The sequence below is a fragment of the Panthera tigris genome, chromosome B3 (assembly GCF_018350195.1).
Source record: "Panthera tigris isolate Pti1 chromosome B3, P.tigris_Pti1_mat1.1, whole genome shotgun sequence".
In the NCBI taxonomy this organism is placed as follows: domain Eukaryota; kingdom Metazoa; phylum Chordata; class Mammalia; order Carnivora; family Felidae; genus Panthera; species Panthera tigris.
In genome coordinates this window covers 106,622,653-106,636,267 of record NC_056665.1, presented here as the reverse complement: position 1 = coordinate 106,636,267, position 13,615 = coordinate 106,622,653, and the positions used below count along the sequence as shown (strand labels likewise).

The 13,615-nt window shown below is 33.9% G+C and overlaps 1 protein-coding gene across 14 annotated transcripts in view; it reads left to right on the top strand.

The window, feature by feature from the left end:
• CB3H14orf39 (chromosome B3 C14orf39 homolog) overlaps positions 1-11,893 on the top strand; it is a 53,438-nt gene extending 41,545 nt beyond the window's left edge. For 12 of the 14 annotated variants that reach the window (XM_042989836.1, XM_042989837.1, XM_042989831.1 and 9 more), the window contains 3 exons: positions 4,457-4,514; positions 9,505-9,564; positions 10,782-11,893. In XM_042989836.1, the coding sequence (XP_042845770.1) occupies positions 4,457-4,514; positions 9,505-9,564; positions 10,782-10,981 (318 nt within the window). In that variant the 3' untranslated portion in view covers positions 10,982-11,893. The remainder of the gene's footprint in view (positions 1-4,456; positions 4,515-9,504; positions 9,565-10,781) is intronic. The other 2 variants (XM_007095223.3, XM_042989829.1) reach the window with 1 other exon arrangement.
• Positions 11,894-13,615: the final 1,722 nt, after the last annotated feature.

Sequence of the window (13,615 nt, the reverse complement as noted above, 5' to 3'; positions counted from 1 at the left end):
CACACACACAGACACACACACACACACACACACACAGACACACACACACACACACACACACATACACACACACAGGAGTATTACTCAGTCATCAAAAAGAATAAAATCTTGCCATTTGTAATGACTGAATGGAGCTAGGGCATATCATGCTAAGTGAAATAAGTCAGTCAGAGAAACACAAATACCATATGATTTCACTCCTATGTGGAATTTAAGAAACAAAACAAATGAACAGGGGAGCCTGGGTGGCTTAGTCTGTTGGGTGTCCAACTTCGGCTCAGGTCATGATCTCGCAGTCTGGTCCGTGGGTTCGAGCCCTGCGTCGGGCTCTGTGCTGACAGCTCAGAGCCTGGAGGCTGCTTCGGATTCTGTCTTCCTCTCTCTCTCTGGTCCTCCCATGCTCACGCTCTCTCAACAATGAATAAACGTTAAAAAAAAACCACAGATGAACATAGAGGAAAAAAAGAGAGGGAAACCAGAAAATAGACTCTTAATTAGAGATAAATGGGTAATGGAAATATACTTTAAATATAAAGATAAAAACTGGTTGAAAGTAAATGAATGGAAAAAGATATAAAAACTAAGTGAGAGAAGGTCACAATGGCTATACTTACATCATTTTAGATAATCTTCAAGACAGAGAATATTGCTAGAGATCATGAAGGGCATTTCTTTTTTTATTTTTTTTTTTAATTTTTTTAATGTTTATTTATTTTTGAGACAGAGAGAGACAGAGCATGAACGGGGGAGGGTCAGAGAGGGAGACACAGAATCTGAAGCAGGCTCCAGGCTCTGAGCTGTCAGCACAGAGGCTGATGCGGGGCTTGAACCCACGAACCATGAGATCATGACCTGAGCCGAAGTCGGACGCCCAACCGACTGAGCCACCCAGGCGCCCCATGAAGGGCATTTCTTAAGGACAAAAGGGCCAGTTCTCTAGGAAGATACAACAATGACAAATGTGTATGTGCCTAATGACAACTTCAAAATACAGAAACAAAAGCAGAGCGTAAGGAAGTCAGTGTTATTGTAATAGCAATGTAATGGGACAGATGATAGCTGTACATGTGATGAACATAGCATAATGTATAAACTTGTCAATTCACTAAGTTGTACACCCAAAACTAATATAACATTGTATGTTAACTATAAAAAATATTAAGAAACAAAATTGACTTAATTAAATGGAGAAATAGAAAAAAACACAAACTTAGTTGGAGATTTTTAATAAAAAAACCCCTCTAAGCAATTGATTGAATTAGACAACATAATCAATAAAGATCTATAAAATATGAACAACACCATCAACCCTCTTGACCTGACATTTATAGAACAACACATCCAGCAACTGCAGCTTATGCAGGCATACCTTGTTTTATTGTACTTTGCAGATACTGCTTTCTTGTAAAGGTTTGTGGTAACCCTGTGTCAGGCAAGTCTGCTAGCATCATTTTTCCAACAGCATTTGCTCACTTTTTTCTCTGTGTCACATTTTGGTAATTCTGACAATATTTCAAACTTTTTCATTACTATTTGTTATGGTGGTCTATGATCAGTAATTACAACTCACTGAAAGCTCAGATGAAGGTTAGCATTTTTTTAGCAATAAAGTATGGTATTTTAAAATTTATGTGCATTTTTTAGACATAATGTTACTGCACACTTACTAGATTACAGCAGTATAGTGTAAACACAACTTTTATATGCATTGAGAAACCAAAAAATTCTTTCGGCTTGCTTTATTATGATACATTTTTGTGATGGTCTGGAACTAAACTCATAATATTTCTGAGGTGTGCTTCTATATTCTTTTCAAGTGCTAATGGTACATTCACCAAGACGATGTTCTGAACCATAAAATGAGTCTTAATAATTTAAAAGGATTGAAATCATACAGAGTACATTGTCTGCTCACAATGTAATTAAATTAGAAATCAATAATAAGGTAGAAGGAAAAACCTGAATAATTAGGTCGTAGGCCAAAGAAGAAATCATGAGAGAAATTAGAAAAGATTTTGAAATGATTACGAAAAATTCAGTGTATCAAAATTGTAGGATGTTGCCCAAACCAGAACGAAACCATAGCTTTAAATAATTTAGTTTATATTTAAATAATTCAATTAATGGAAAAGAAGAAAGGTCTAAAATCAGTGATGTAAGTTTTCACCTTGAAAATCTAGAAAAGTAAGAACAAAATAAGCCCAAAGTAAATAGAATGGCAAAATAAGGGGGATAAGAGACATTAATGAAATAGAAAACAAGCAATAGAGAAAATTGACAAAGCCAATTGGTCGGTTCCTTGAAAAAAAATTGAGAGTTTATAAAGTCATCATTAGACTGATAAAAAGATAAGACAATTTATACATTTTATGAATGAAATAGTATTATAGATTTATAGACATTAATAATAAGATAATATTGTGTAAAATAAGACTGGTGAGGGGAAACCTAGAGCAAGCAAAGTGTGGTAATGGTACAAGGATTGATAAATTGATCAGTGGTATGTGCTAAAAGTTTTGGAACTTTAAATATTCATCAGATCTTAAGAAGAGGAAGGATTCTCTGAGCATTAAAACAGTGGAAGATGAGCCAAAAGAAAATAGAAGGGTTTGGTTCCATATAAAATTGTTATATTTTAATTTCTTTTTATTTTTAAGAGAGAGGAAGCATGGGGGAGAGGGATGGAGAGAGAGAGAGAGAGAGAGAGAGAGAGAGAGAAGCTTAAGGAGGCTCCACACTCAGCGCTGAGCCCAATGTGGGGCTTGATCCCCCAATCCTGGGATCATGAGCTGAGTTGAAATCAGGAGTTGGACACTCAACCAACTGAGCCACCCATGTGCCCCTGTTAAAAAAATTTTTTAAAGGCAAAATGATAATGTGGTATGCAATATTTGCAATAATAGTAGAAGAGATTAATATCTTTAATATATGAAGAGCTTATAGAGATTAATAAGATATATTCAAGTTCTTTAGGTGAATAAATCACAGAAAAATAATTCAAGTGACATAAAATCTCCAGGAAAAACAGTTTTCCTTATTGTCAAAAAATATAAATCTGTGCATAACAGTATTTATTCAAGTGTAATTTGTATTAGAAAAAAAAAAAACAGAGGTAACCTAAATGTCTAAATTGAAAGAATGATTGCAAACCAAGAAACAGACGCTTAACTATAGAGAACAAACTTAGTTACCACAGGAGAGATGGATGGGGGGATGAGTCAAATAGGTGATGGGGATTATGCAGGGTGATGAGCACCAGGTGTTGTATGAAAGTGTACACCTGAAATTTATATTATACTGTATGTTAACTAACTAGAATTTAAGTAAAAACTTAAAAAAAACTGTATGGTATGTTGATATAGAAGAATATTAAAATGCCATGAAAAGAATCTGGTTTTGGAAGAATAATGACATGGGAAAATGCTCATAATGCAACATTAAGAGAAAAAAATGGGTCAGAAAACTATGTTGTCATATCTATGTCATGATCCCATTTAAAAAAAAAAAAACTTTCACAGAGAAAACAGACTCTTTTGGCAGCAAAACTTGATATTTCCTATTATCCTCATATTTCCTATTATTTCCTATTTCCTCATATTTCCTATTACTTTTATAGGCAAGAAAACAATACCAAGAACCTGATTTGTAAAAGGCCTACAGAATAAAGCAAAAATTAATTAGAATTTTAGGTTATATAAGGGCGCCTGGGTGGCTCAGTTGGTTAAACATCTGACTTCAGCTGAGGTCATGATCTCACAGTTCGTGGGTTTGACCCCCCACATCGGGCTCTGTGCTGACAGCTCAGAGCCTGGAGCCTGCTTCAGATTCTGTGTCTCCCTCTCTCTGTCCCTCCCCCACTCATACTCTGTCTCTCTCTCTCAAAAAAAAAAATAAACATTAAAAAAATTTTAGGTTATATTAATATTCCAAAGTAGGAACTATTTTTAGCACAATATATACACCTTTTAAGATTTTACCCATTGCCAGAATGAAATCAATAAGCCTTAGTTTAGGCTTAATGATAGGTTTTAAAGATAGATTTCTTTTTTAAAGTACAGTAGTATCGGGGCACCTAGGTGGCTCAGTCGGTTAAGCGTCCGACTTCAGCTCAGGTCATGATCTCGCAGTCCGTGAGTTCGAGCCCCGCGTCAGGCTCTGGGCTGATGGCTCAGAGCCTGGAGCCTGCTTCCGATTCTGTGTCTCCCTCTCTATCTGCCCCTCCCCCGTTCATGCTCTGTCTCTGTCTCAAAAATAAATAAAGGTAAAAGAAAGTAAAAAAAAATAAAGTACAGTAGTACGCTATATAGAATGTTGCCATTAAAAAAAAAGAATGTTGCCATTTTTGTCTACTCTAATTATGCTTATTAAAAAAATTAGGGTTTATATTCAAATACAAATGTCATATTTGCTGTTCTACTGACTTCATGAGTAATATTGAATGGAAATTATTTTTCAGTTTAATGAACATTATTCTGCGGGAAATTTAAATCCTCTTTCATCACAACAAGAAATTGGTAAGTGATTTGAAGTTTGCTACATATAAAAACATGTTACTTTCTCCACTTTGTATTTAGTTTGTCTCTGATTTTTCTCAGCTAATTCTTTTAAAATTTTATTACTTCTGCATCACTCACTAATCATTTTTTGTAGTAATTTAGCTTCTTCTGTCACTACTCTACCAAATTCTCTAATATTACTGGTGAGTTAACAATTATCAAACATTATGGGTATTTTGTATTTATTATCATACTCAGTATCTTTGCAGCATGTGATATAGTTGACTCTTCTCATCCTTCTGAAGTTTTTGGGTTTCATCCTCTCTCTCTGGTGCTTACTTTTTATTGGATCTTCTTTCTTCTTTTATCCTATGATTAATGGATTCATTCAACATATAAATATAAACATATATGTGTATACATATAGTATATTTCATATGCAGTACTGCTTTGGCTCTGATGATAGGATAGTGGACAAGAATGCAAAGTTCTCATAGGGTTTTTGTTCTAGTGGGAGAAACTGAAAGTAGACAAATGATTATATGTCAGGTAGTGCACTAAACAACAGTAGATATTGGTAGACTCACACGTTACAACTTTTAATCTTAGATTTACTTAGCTTTATAGAAAGATACAGGATAGGAAATAACAGCATGTACAGTGTCTTTATCTCATTGAGAGACCCACCAGCTACCCAAATAATAAGGTTTCATTTGCCACATCACTCACACAAGACATGTAAAGCTACTATGGACAAAAGGCATGGTGCATAACAGAAAATCTGCAACCTCAGTTTCCCACCAGTCTTTTAATATCATTATAATCATAAGGTCCAAAGACTGCATCCTAACTCACAGCTCACCTAATTCAGGTGCAGTCTCACACTAAACAAGGAAGACACAGCATTTACTTTAATTCCATATTTTTTAAGAAAATAGACCTATGAGAATTCCAACTTCAAGGTCATTCTTCCAGGTGGGCTTGGATCAATGCAGGCTTGATGTTTGCTTTTTACTTACTGTGGATGATCAGTATTATGAAGAAAAGTAAACGGAATAAGGGAAATAGGGAGTATTTGGATTGGGCGGTTGGTTACTCTGTTACAAGGGAGTCAGGGAAGGCATCACTAAAAGGCAGCCATTGAGCAAAAACCTGAAGGAGGTGCCAGGTACAAGCTATGTGGTTAAGTGTTCTAGGCAGAGGGTGCAAACGTCTTGAGATGAGAGCATACTCAGCATGTGTGTTGAATAGTGGGTAAATTGGTATGATTGGAATCAAATAAGGAGTGAGAAACTGGTAGGAAATTAAATCAGAGAGGTTGGAGGGAGAGCAAACCATATGGGGCCCTAAGACAATTAAGGACTTTGGGTTTTTTTCCTAAGTGAGATGAGCAGTTTATTCGAAAGTTTTGAGCAAAGGACTGAAATGATTTAATAGGTTTTAAGAGCATTATTTGGCTACTGTATGGAGAATGGACTATATGGAAACGAGGGTGAAACCAGGGAGATTTATTAGGAAGTAATTAAAATACTACAGGTGAAAATTAATGGTGGCAAGGATAGTGGTAGTGGAAGTGGTGAGAAGAGGTTGGATTTGGTCATTAAGCTTTCTGAAGGTAGAGTTGTAAGGATTTGCTAATGGACAGGACGTAAGGATTAAGAGATAGAAATAAGGATGATGCGAAGAAGATTTTGATGAATAAGAATGGAACTGCCACTTATTGAAATATGGAAGGCCATATGTTAGAGACCAACAGGAGCTGGGACTTTAGTTTTGGAAGTGTTATCAACTGAAAAGCCTCTGTTAGATAGCTAAGTAAAAGTAAAGTAAGAAATTATATATATGAATTTGGAATTCAGCAAGGTGAAGACATAAATTTTGAAATTGTCATAAATGACATTTAATGCTATGAGACCAGAATTAATATACCAATTGTAGACATTCTTTTAATTAAACCTTATTTAATAAAATTAGAATGTTAATATTCTCTCCTTTGACATTCTTATTCATTTGACACTCATTCACTTTAGCACTTTGAAATATTATAATACAGGTGATGACCAAGTTCCTATGTTCCCTCCCTGACTTCTCCTAAACTTTAGGACCTTATGTTTTTAGTCTTTTTTCCCCCCAGTTTGTTAATATAATTGACATACATCACTGTACAAATTTAAGATGTACTGCATAATGGTTTGACTTACAGACGTTTTAAAATTATTACTGTAATAAGTTTAGTGAGTATCCAGCATCCCATATAGATATAATAAAAAGAAAAAGCAAAAAATTTTTTTTCTTTGTGGTGAGAACTCTTAGGATTTACTCTCTTAATATCTTTCCTATATATCATAAGCAGTGTTAACTATAGTCATCATGTTTTAGTTACGTCCATAGTACTTATTTATCTTAGAACTGGAAGTTTGTATCTTTTGACCACCTTCCTCCAAATTCCCCTCCCCCTCCTCCCACCTCTAGTAATCACAAATCTGAATTTTTTTCTATGGGTTTCCCTTCCCTTTCCTTCCGTTCCACATGTAAGTGAAATCATTTGTCTTTCTCTGTCTGACTTACTTCAATTAGTATAATGCCCTTAAGGTCCATCAGTGTTGTTTTAAATGGCAAGATGTCCTTGTATTTTTATGGCTTAATATTCCATTGTGTGTGTGTGTGTGTGTGTGTGTGTGTGTATGTATCTGTCTATCTATCTATACATACATAGATATGTATACATAGATAAGTATAGATATCTATACATAGATAGATAGATATACACCTCACAACTGTTTTATCCATTCATTAGCTGATGGACACTTAAGTTGTTTCTATGTCTTAGCTATTATAAATTATGCTGCTATGAACATGGAGGTACACTAATCTTTTTGAGTCAATGTTTTCATTTCCTTTGGATATATTCCCAGAGTAGAATTGCTGGGTTATATGGTTGTTCTATTTTTAACTTTTAAGAATCCTCCATACTGTTTTCCGTAGTGGCTATACCAGTTTACAATCCTACCAATGGTGTACAAGTGTTCCCTTTTCTGTACATCCTTGCCAGCATTTGTTATCTCTTGTCTTTTTGATGATGAGCATTCTAACAGGTATGAGATGAATTCTCATTGTGGTTTTGATTTGCATTTCACTAATGACTAGTGATGTTGAGCATCCTTTCATATGCCCGTTGGCCACCATAGTACCTGTTGGCCTTTTGGAAAAATGTTTATCCAGGTCATTTGCCTATTTTTAATTGGATTGGATTTTTAATTGGATTTTAATTTAATTGTTTTTTTTAATTTTGTTTGTTTAAAATTGTTTGTTTTAATTTTAATTGTTTTAATTTGGTTTTTTGCTACTGATTTGTATGGGGTCTTTATGTATTTTGGATATTAATCCCCCTTATCACATACATGATTTGCAAATATTTTTCCTATTCCATAGGTTGTCTTTTAACTTTCACTCTGTTGTTTCTTTTGCTGTGCAGAAGCTTTTTAATTTGATGTAGTTACACTTGTCTGTTTTTTATTTTATTGGTTATGCTGTAGGTATCATACCCAAAAAGTCAAGACAGTGGCAAGGAGCTTTGTTCCTATGTTTTCTTTTAGGACATTCATGGTTTTAGGTCTTACATTTAAGTCTTTAATCCATTTCACGTTAATTTTTGTGAGTGGTATAGGGATCTAGTTTCATCCTTTTTACATGTTAGTATCCCAATTTTCTCAGCACTATTTATTGAAGAGACTGTCTTTTCTCTGTCCTTAACTCCCTTGTCAAATATTAGTTGACTGTATATGCAAGCCCTGTTCTGTTGATCTGCTTGTTTTTGTGCCAGTGCCATATTGTTTTGATTAATATTAGCTTTGTAGTTTAATTGAAACCAGGAAGTATAATGCCTCCCATTTTGTTCTTCTTTTGCAGGATTGTTTGGCTTTTGGGAGTTTTTTGTGGTTGTGTATAAATTTGGGGAGGGTTTTTTCTAATTTTATAAAAAATGCCATTGGAATCTTGGTAGGGATTGCATTGAATCTATAGATGGCTTTCAGTGGTATTGATATTTTAACAATATTAATTCTTCCAATCTATGAACACAGGGTACTTTTCCGTATATTTGTATCTTCTATAATTTCTTTCATCAGTGTCTTGTAGTTTTCAGAGTAGAGATCTTTCACCATTCTTGGTTAAGTTTATTCCTAAATATTTTATTCTGTACAATATTTGCAATATTACTCTATTGTAAAGAGGATTATATTTTAAAATTTCTTTTTCAGATTATTGTTAGCGTATAGAAATGTTACTGATTTTTGTGTATTAATTTTGTATCCTGCAACTTTGCTGAATTCATTGATTAGATCTAACAGTTTTTTTGGTAGAATCTCTAGGATTTTCTACATATAAAATCACATTATTTGCCCTAGTTAATATCTTTAGTGGCTCCCCATGGAGTACCAAATTATGCTCCTGTTTTTCTAACCTTGCTCCAACATACCTTTTAAGCCTTTTCTCTTATAAGAATAATGTATGCTTTTGGCCAAACTAAAGAATTCACTGCATCCCAAATATGCCTGTACTTTCTTACCCATTTTTTTCTTCCTGAAATCCTCAACTTCTAATTCTTTATAACTATCTGTTAAAAACCAAGTTCCATAAATCCGTTTGTCTTCAGCCTTTCATTCCAAAAAAAATGTCTCCTTCACTTTTCTGAATGTTTCTTTTTTATTTACTTTTTGAATATTCTACTCTCTGTTATTATTTATGAATATATACAAAATCTCTCCTAATCACAGGTCTTTGAGGACAGGGGTTCTGTTTTACTCACCTTTGAATTGTCCACAGCACCTTGCACAGTAATCTACTATTTTATTTATAATGAACATGGGAGTTTTATGAAGACTTCATATGAACTTCTTTTCTTCTGAAATTAAATGTAAACATCAAATTCATTTATTCAAAGGCAGATTTAAGCTTTTAGTTCTTTCTAAATCTATAGCTATATTAGAGCTACTTTCCTTTATTTTAGTATTATGGATGTACACTGAAGTAAGTGGAAAAATGGAGAGAGGAAGAACTCAAGTATATGGTAATCAGTCAGTCCATCTGTCTATCTAACCATCCCTCCATCTATCTCTTCTACTTCTGGTTGGTTCACCTTTATTTAGAATGAAATAATTGAGATGTTTAAAGATACATGAAACTTCAAAGTGCCACAAAATAAATTATTTTGCTTAATGTACTAATTGAATTGTTTCTCTATGGAAGAAATACAGGTGCTTTAAAAGACTTGCTTCAAATAAGGTTTTAGATTACTGTGCATTTTATGTTGTTTAGTAATAATTAAGAATTCCAATTAAGATATTTAAAATATTTTTATATTTATAGTCTTACATAATATAATGAATGAAAAACAATATTTTTCCTTAGGGGCAATTCTTAGAGTTGTTAAAATTATTTATGTAAAGTTGATTTCAAATATTCCTTTTGAAGTGCTTGCTTCGGCAGCACATATACAAAAATTCCTTTTGAAACTATAGAAGCTTTTTCACTGTTCTGTCCGTTTCACTGTTCTGTCCATTTCCTTCGGCACTACAAACAATACATTGTAGTAACTCATCAATAATAGTTGAGTAAATTTGACTTCTGCAGTTATCTCTCAGACCCAGCATTTCTTTCCCCATTCCCTTTGCTATGACTGTAAGACCAAGCTTTCGTCATCCCTTTCCTGTTATTCTGACTTCTAAATGCTCTACTATTTCAACCTTTCTACACATTCTTTCCTTAGTAATCCTTATAAAGCAGTTCAAATCCTGTCATAGCTCCACTTGAAAACTTTTAATGGCTTCCTCTTACATATCAAATAAAGTCCAGATTCTGTAGTTGGACATTCAGCAGTCTTTCCAAGCTCATCTTCATTAATACCCTTTTAATGACTATTATTTCTTAGTTCTCCTGACGAGCTGAATTGATTTCTGTTATCCTGATACTTCTTATGCATGCCTGTTTCTGTGCCTCTGTGGTATTCTCTCCATTTGAGGTGCTTTACCCTTTTTTCTACCATATATACTGGCCCTTTTTATACTTGTGTTCAAATTACTCGAAAATAGAGTTTAAGTTTGAATCTATTTGTTTTTTCATAGTACAAAGGACAATTCTTTGCCCATAGGAGGAATATAGTTAAGTATCTGCTTAATAAGCAATAAGATGTTACCCTACGCATTGTTTGCAGCATACTGTAACTTAGTAGGTTATGCAAATTATGTAGCATGAATAGCATGATATTATAATATTTACCTTCCTCAGGAAACTTATTTGGGAAACCAGAAGGAGAAGATGCCTTTACATTTTCTTTTTCATCAGACTCTTCAACTCATACATTTGGAACTGGAAAAGATGATTTTAGTTTTCCATTTTCATTTGAACAGGATCAAAACTCAACACCTTCTTCTGTAAAAGGTTTTTCATCTTCCTCACAAAATACAACGCAATTTACCTTTTTTTGAGCTAATTACTAATTTCTTGAATTATTTAACTGCTCTGTAACCATCTAGGGCATAAATTTACATTATTACTTTAAAAATGAAGACTACTTTATTTTGTTGGTTAAAGCAATAATAGGTTAGCATAGTTACATTATTTGATTATATATTTAAATATTGATGGAAATTAAGCCTATGTCATCTAATTTTATTTTATTTGCAGTATTTGCTATCATTATTTTGGTTTTGATTTTGCAAGCCATATTTAGGCAGAATTAATAGAATTTGATACTTTTCCATTAATATATACTATAAGTATTAAACCTGCTTCTACCCAGAACCTAAGTTTCATTCTTGTAGTAATTTAGGTGCTTTGATAAGAATGAAAACTTCAGGCCATCAGAAGATGGCAGTAACTATGCAGAATTAATGCTGAGGTATACTTTGTACCTTAGCTACTAAAAATGCTCTTAAAATTACTGTGCTTCACTATAAAGAGTGGTGGTACTTCAAAAAAAAGTGTGGTACATCAGTGATAATCTCACATAATTTATTTTATTGATAGTGAATTAAATCTGTTATTTTTTTGAATACAACAAATAATAAAATTCTAACTTTATCAGTTATTCTAATATCTTTAATGGGAAGAAATTAATGTGAAGGGCTAGAGTAATTTCTGAGAATTAGATTTTTGTATTAATGATGATACTGTTATATTTTTTGCTTAAACTTTTTTGAAAAACATTTAAAATTTTGTTTTCTGTCTCTAACAAAAAAACTCACCTTTATGTTTTATATGCAGTATTTGCTTGTCAATTATACAGATAAATGAAGATATTTAAAATTTGATGAAATTATATAAGCATAATGTTCAATGTCTTTGTATTTTGTAAATTAGTTATATAGAGTTATTGAGTAATAAAAAGTCTGACTCCATATTTTGGTGTGTGAATGCTCACAAGCTTTAAGCTTCACCGCACTTTCTTCCCCTTCTGCCCCATATCTGATCAATCTGTTAAGAAAGCCCAGGTTCCCATCTTTGCCACTAGTGGGAAGTTCAAACCATGTATAGGAACTCTTGTTTTGGCCCCATGCCACACCACCTTAAAAACCCACAGTCAGTGTCTGATCTCTCTGATGTCTCTGATCTCTCAAGCCATTTTCAGAGAACTAGATAGGCCTGGCCTGCTTTCTCCAGAAAACATCATTATGTGAGTAATAAACCTTTTCATACCCTACTGGGGTGTGTGTGATATCATCAGTCTCAAAATACAAAGCATATTTGGAGTGAGAGTCTTTCTTGTTTCTTCAGGGTGTCCACAACACATGACAACTGTATGAAATTAAGCTTTCCCAAAGACTTTTTAGAAGTCAGAGAAATGATTTAGCTAATGACAGAAAGAATTTAAGAAAACTTTGGACTGTGTGTTTTTAAAATTTATTTATTTATTTATTTATTTATTTATTTATTTATTTATTTATTGAAAGTATGATAATAGGTCAGTGGTACATTTATTTTTTTAAAGGTTTTGATATTTATTTATTTATTTATTTATTTATATTTTTTATTTTTTCAATATATGAAATTTATTGTCAAATTGGTTTCCATACAACACCCAGTGCTCATCCCAAAAGGTGCCCTCAATACCCAATGACCCACCCACCCCTCCCTCCCACCCCCCATCAACCCTCAGTTTGTTCTCAGTTTTTAAGAGTCTCTTATGCTTTGGTTCTCTCCCATTCTAACCTCTTTTTTTTTCCTTCCATTGTGTATAGTACTCCATTGTGTATATAAACCACAATTTCTTTATCCATTCATCAGTTGATGGACATTTAGGCTCTTTCCATAATTTGGCTATTGTTGAAAGTGCTGTATGGAATACTATGTGGCAATGAGAAAGAATGAAATATGTCCATTTGTAGCAACGTGGATGGAACTGGAGAGTGTTATGCTAAGTGAAATAAGTCATACAGAGAAAGACCGATACCATATGTTTTCACTCTTATGTAGATCCTGAGAAACTTAACAGAAGACCATGGGGGAGGGGAAGGAAAAAAAAAGTTAGAGAGGGAGGGAGCCCAATCATAAGAGACTCTTAAAAACTGAGAATAAACAGGGTTGACGGGGGGTGGGAGGGAGGGGAAAGTGATGGGCATTGAGGAGGGCACAAGCTTTAAGTGATGGGCATTGAGGAGGGCACCTGTTGGGATGAGCATTGGGTGTTGTATGGAAACCAATTTGACAATAAATTTAATAATTACAAAAAAAAGAGTGCGAGCGGGTACACACACATGAGGGGCAGAGAGAGAGGGAGACTGAAGATCTGAAGTGGGCTCTGCGCTGACAGTAGAGAGCCCAGTGCAGGGCTGGAACTCATGAACCAAGAGATCATGACCTGAGCTGAAGTCATACCTTGAACCAACTGAGACACCTAGGTGTCCCCAAAATTACAATTTTTTAAATAAAGTTTTTCTGATCTTTTGAAGGAATGAATGAACAAGCAATGTATAAACCTGGCTGGCATGTTGATGCTTTCCCTTTGAATTTCAATTGCTCCATATAACTTGCCTTAGAGGCTGAATGGCTCATTTAGAAACATTCCCATTGCTTGCTTTTATAGTTTGCTCTTGATTTCTCCAAAGCTGACACAAGTCACA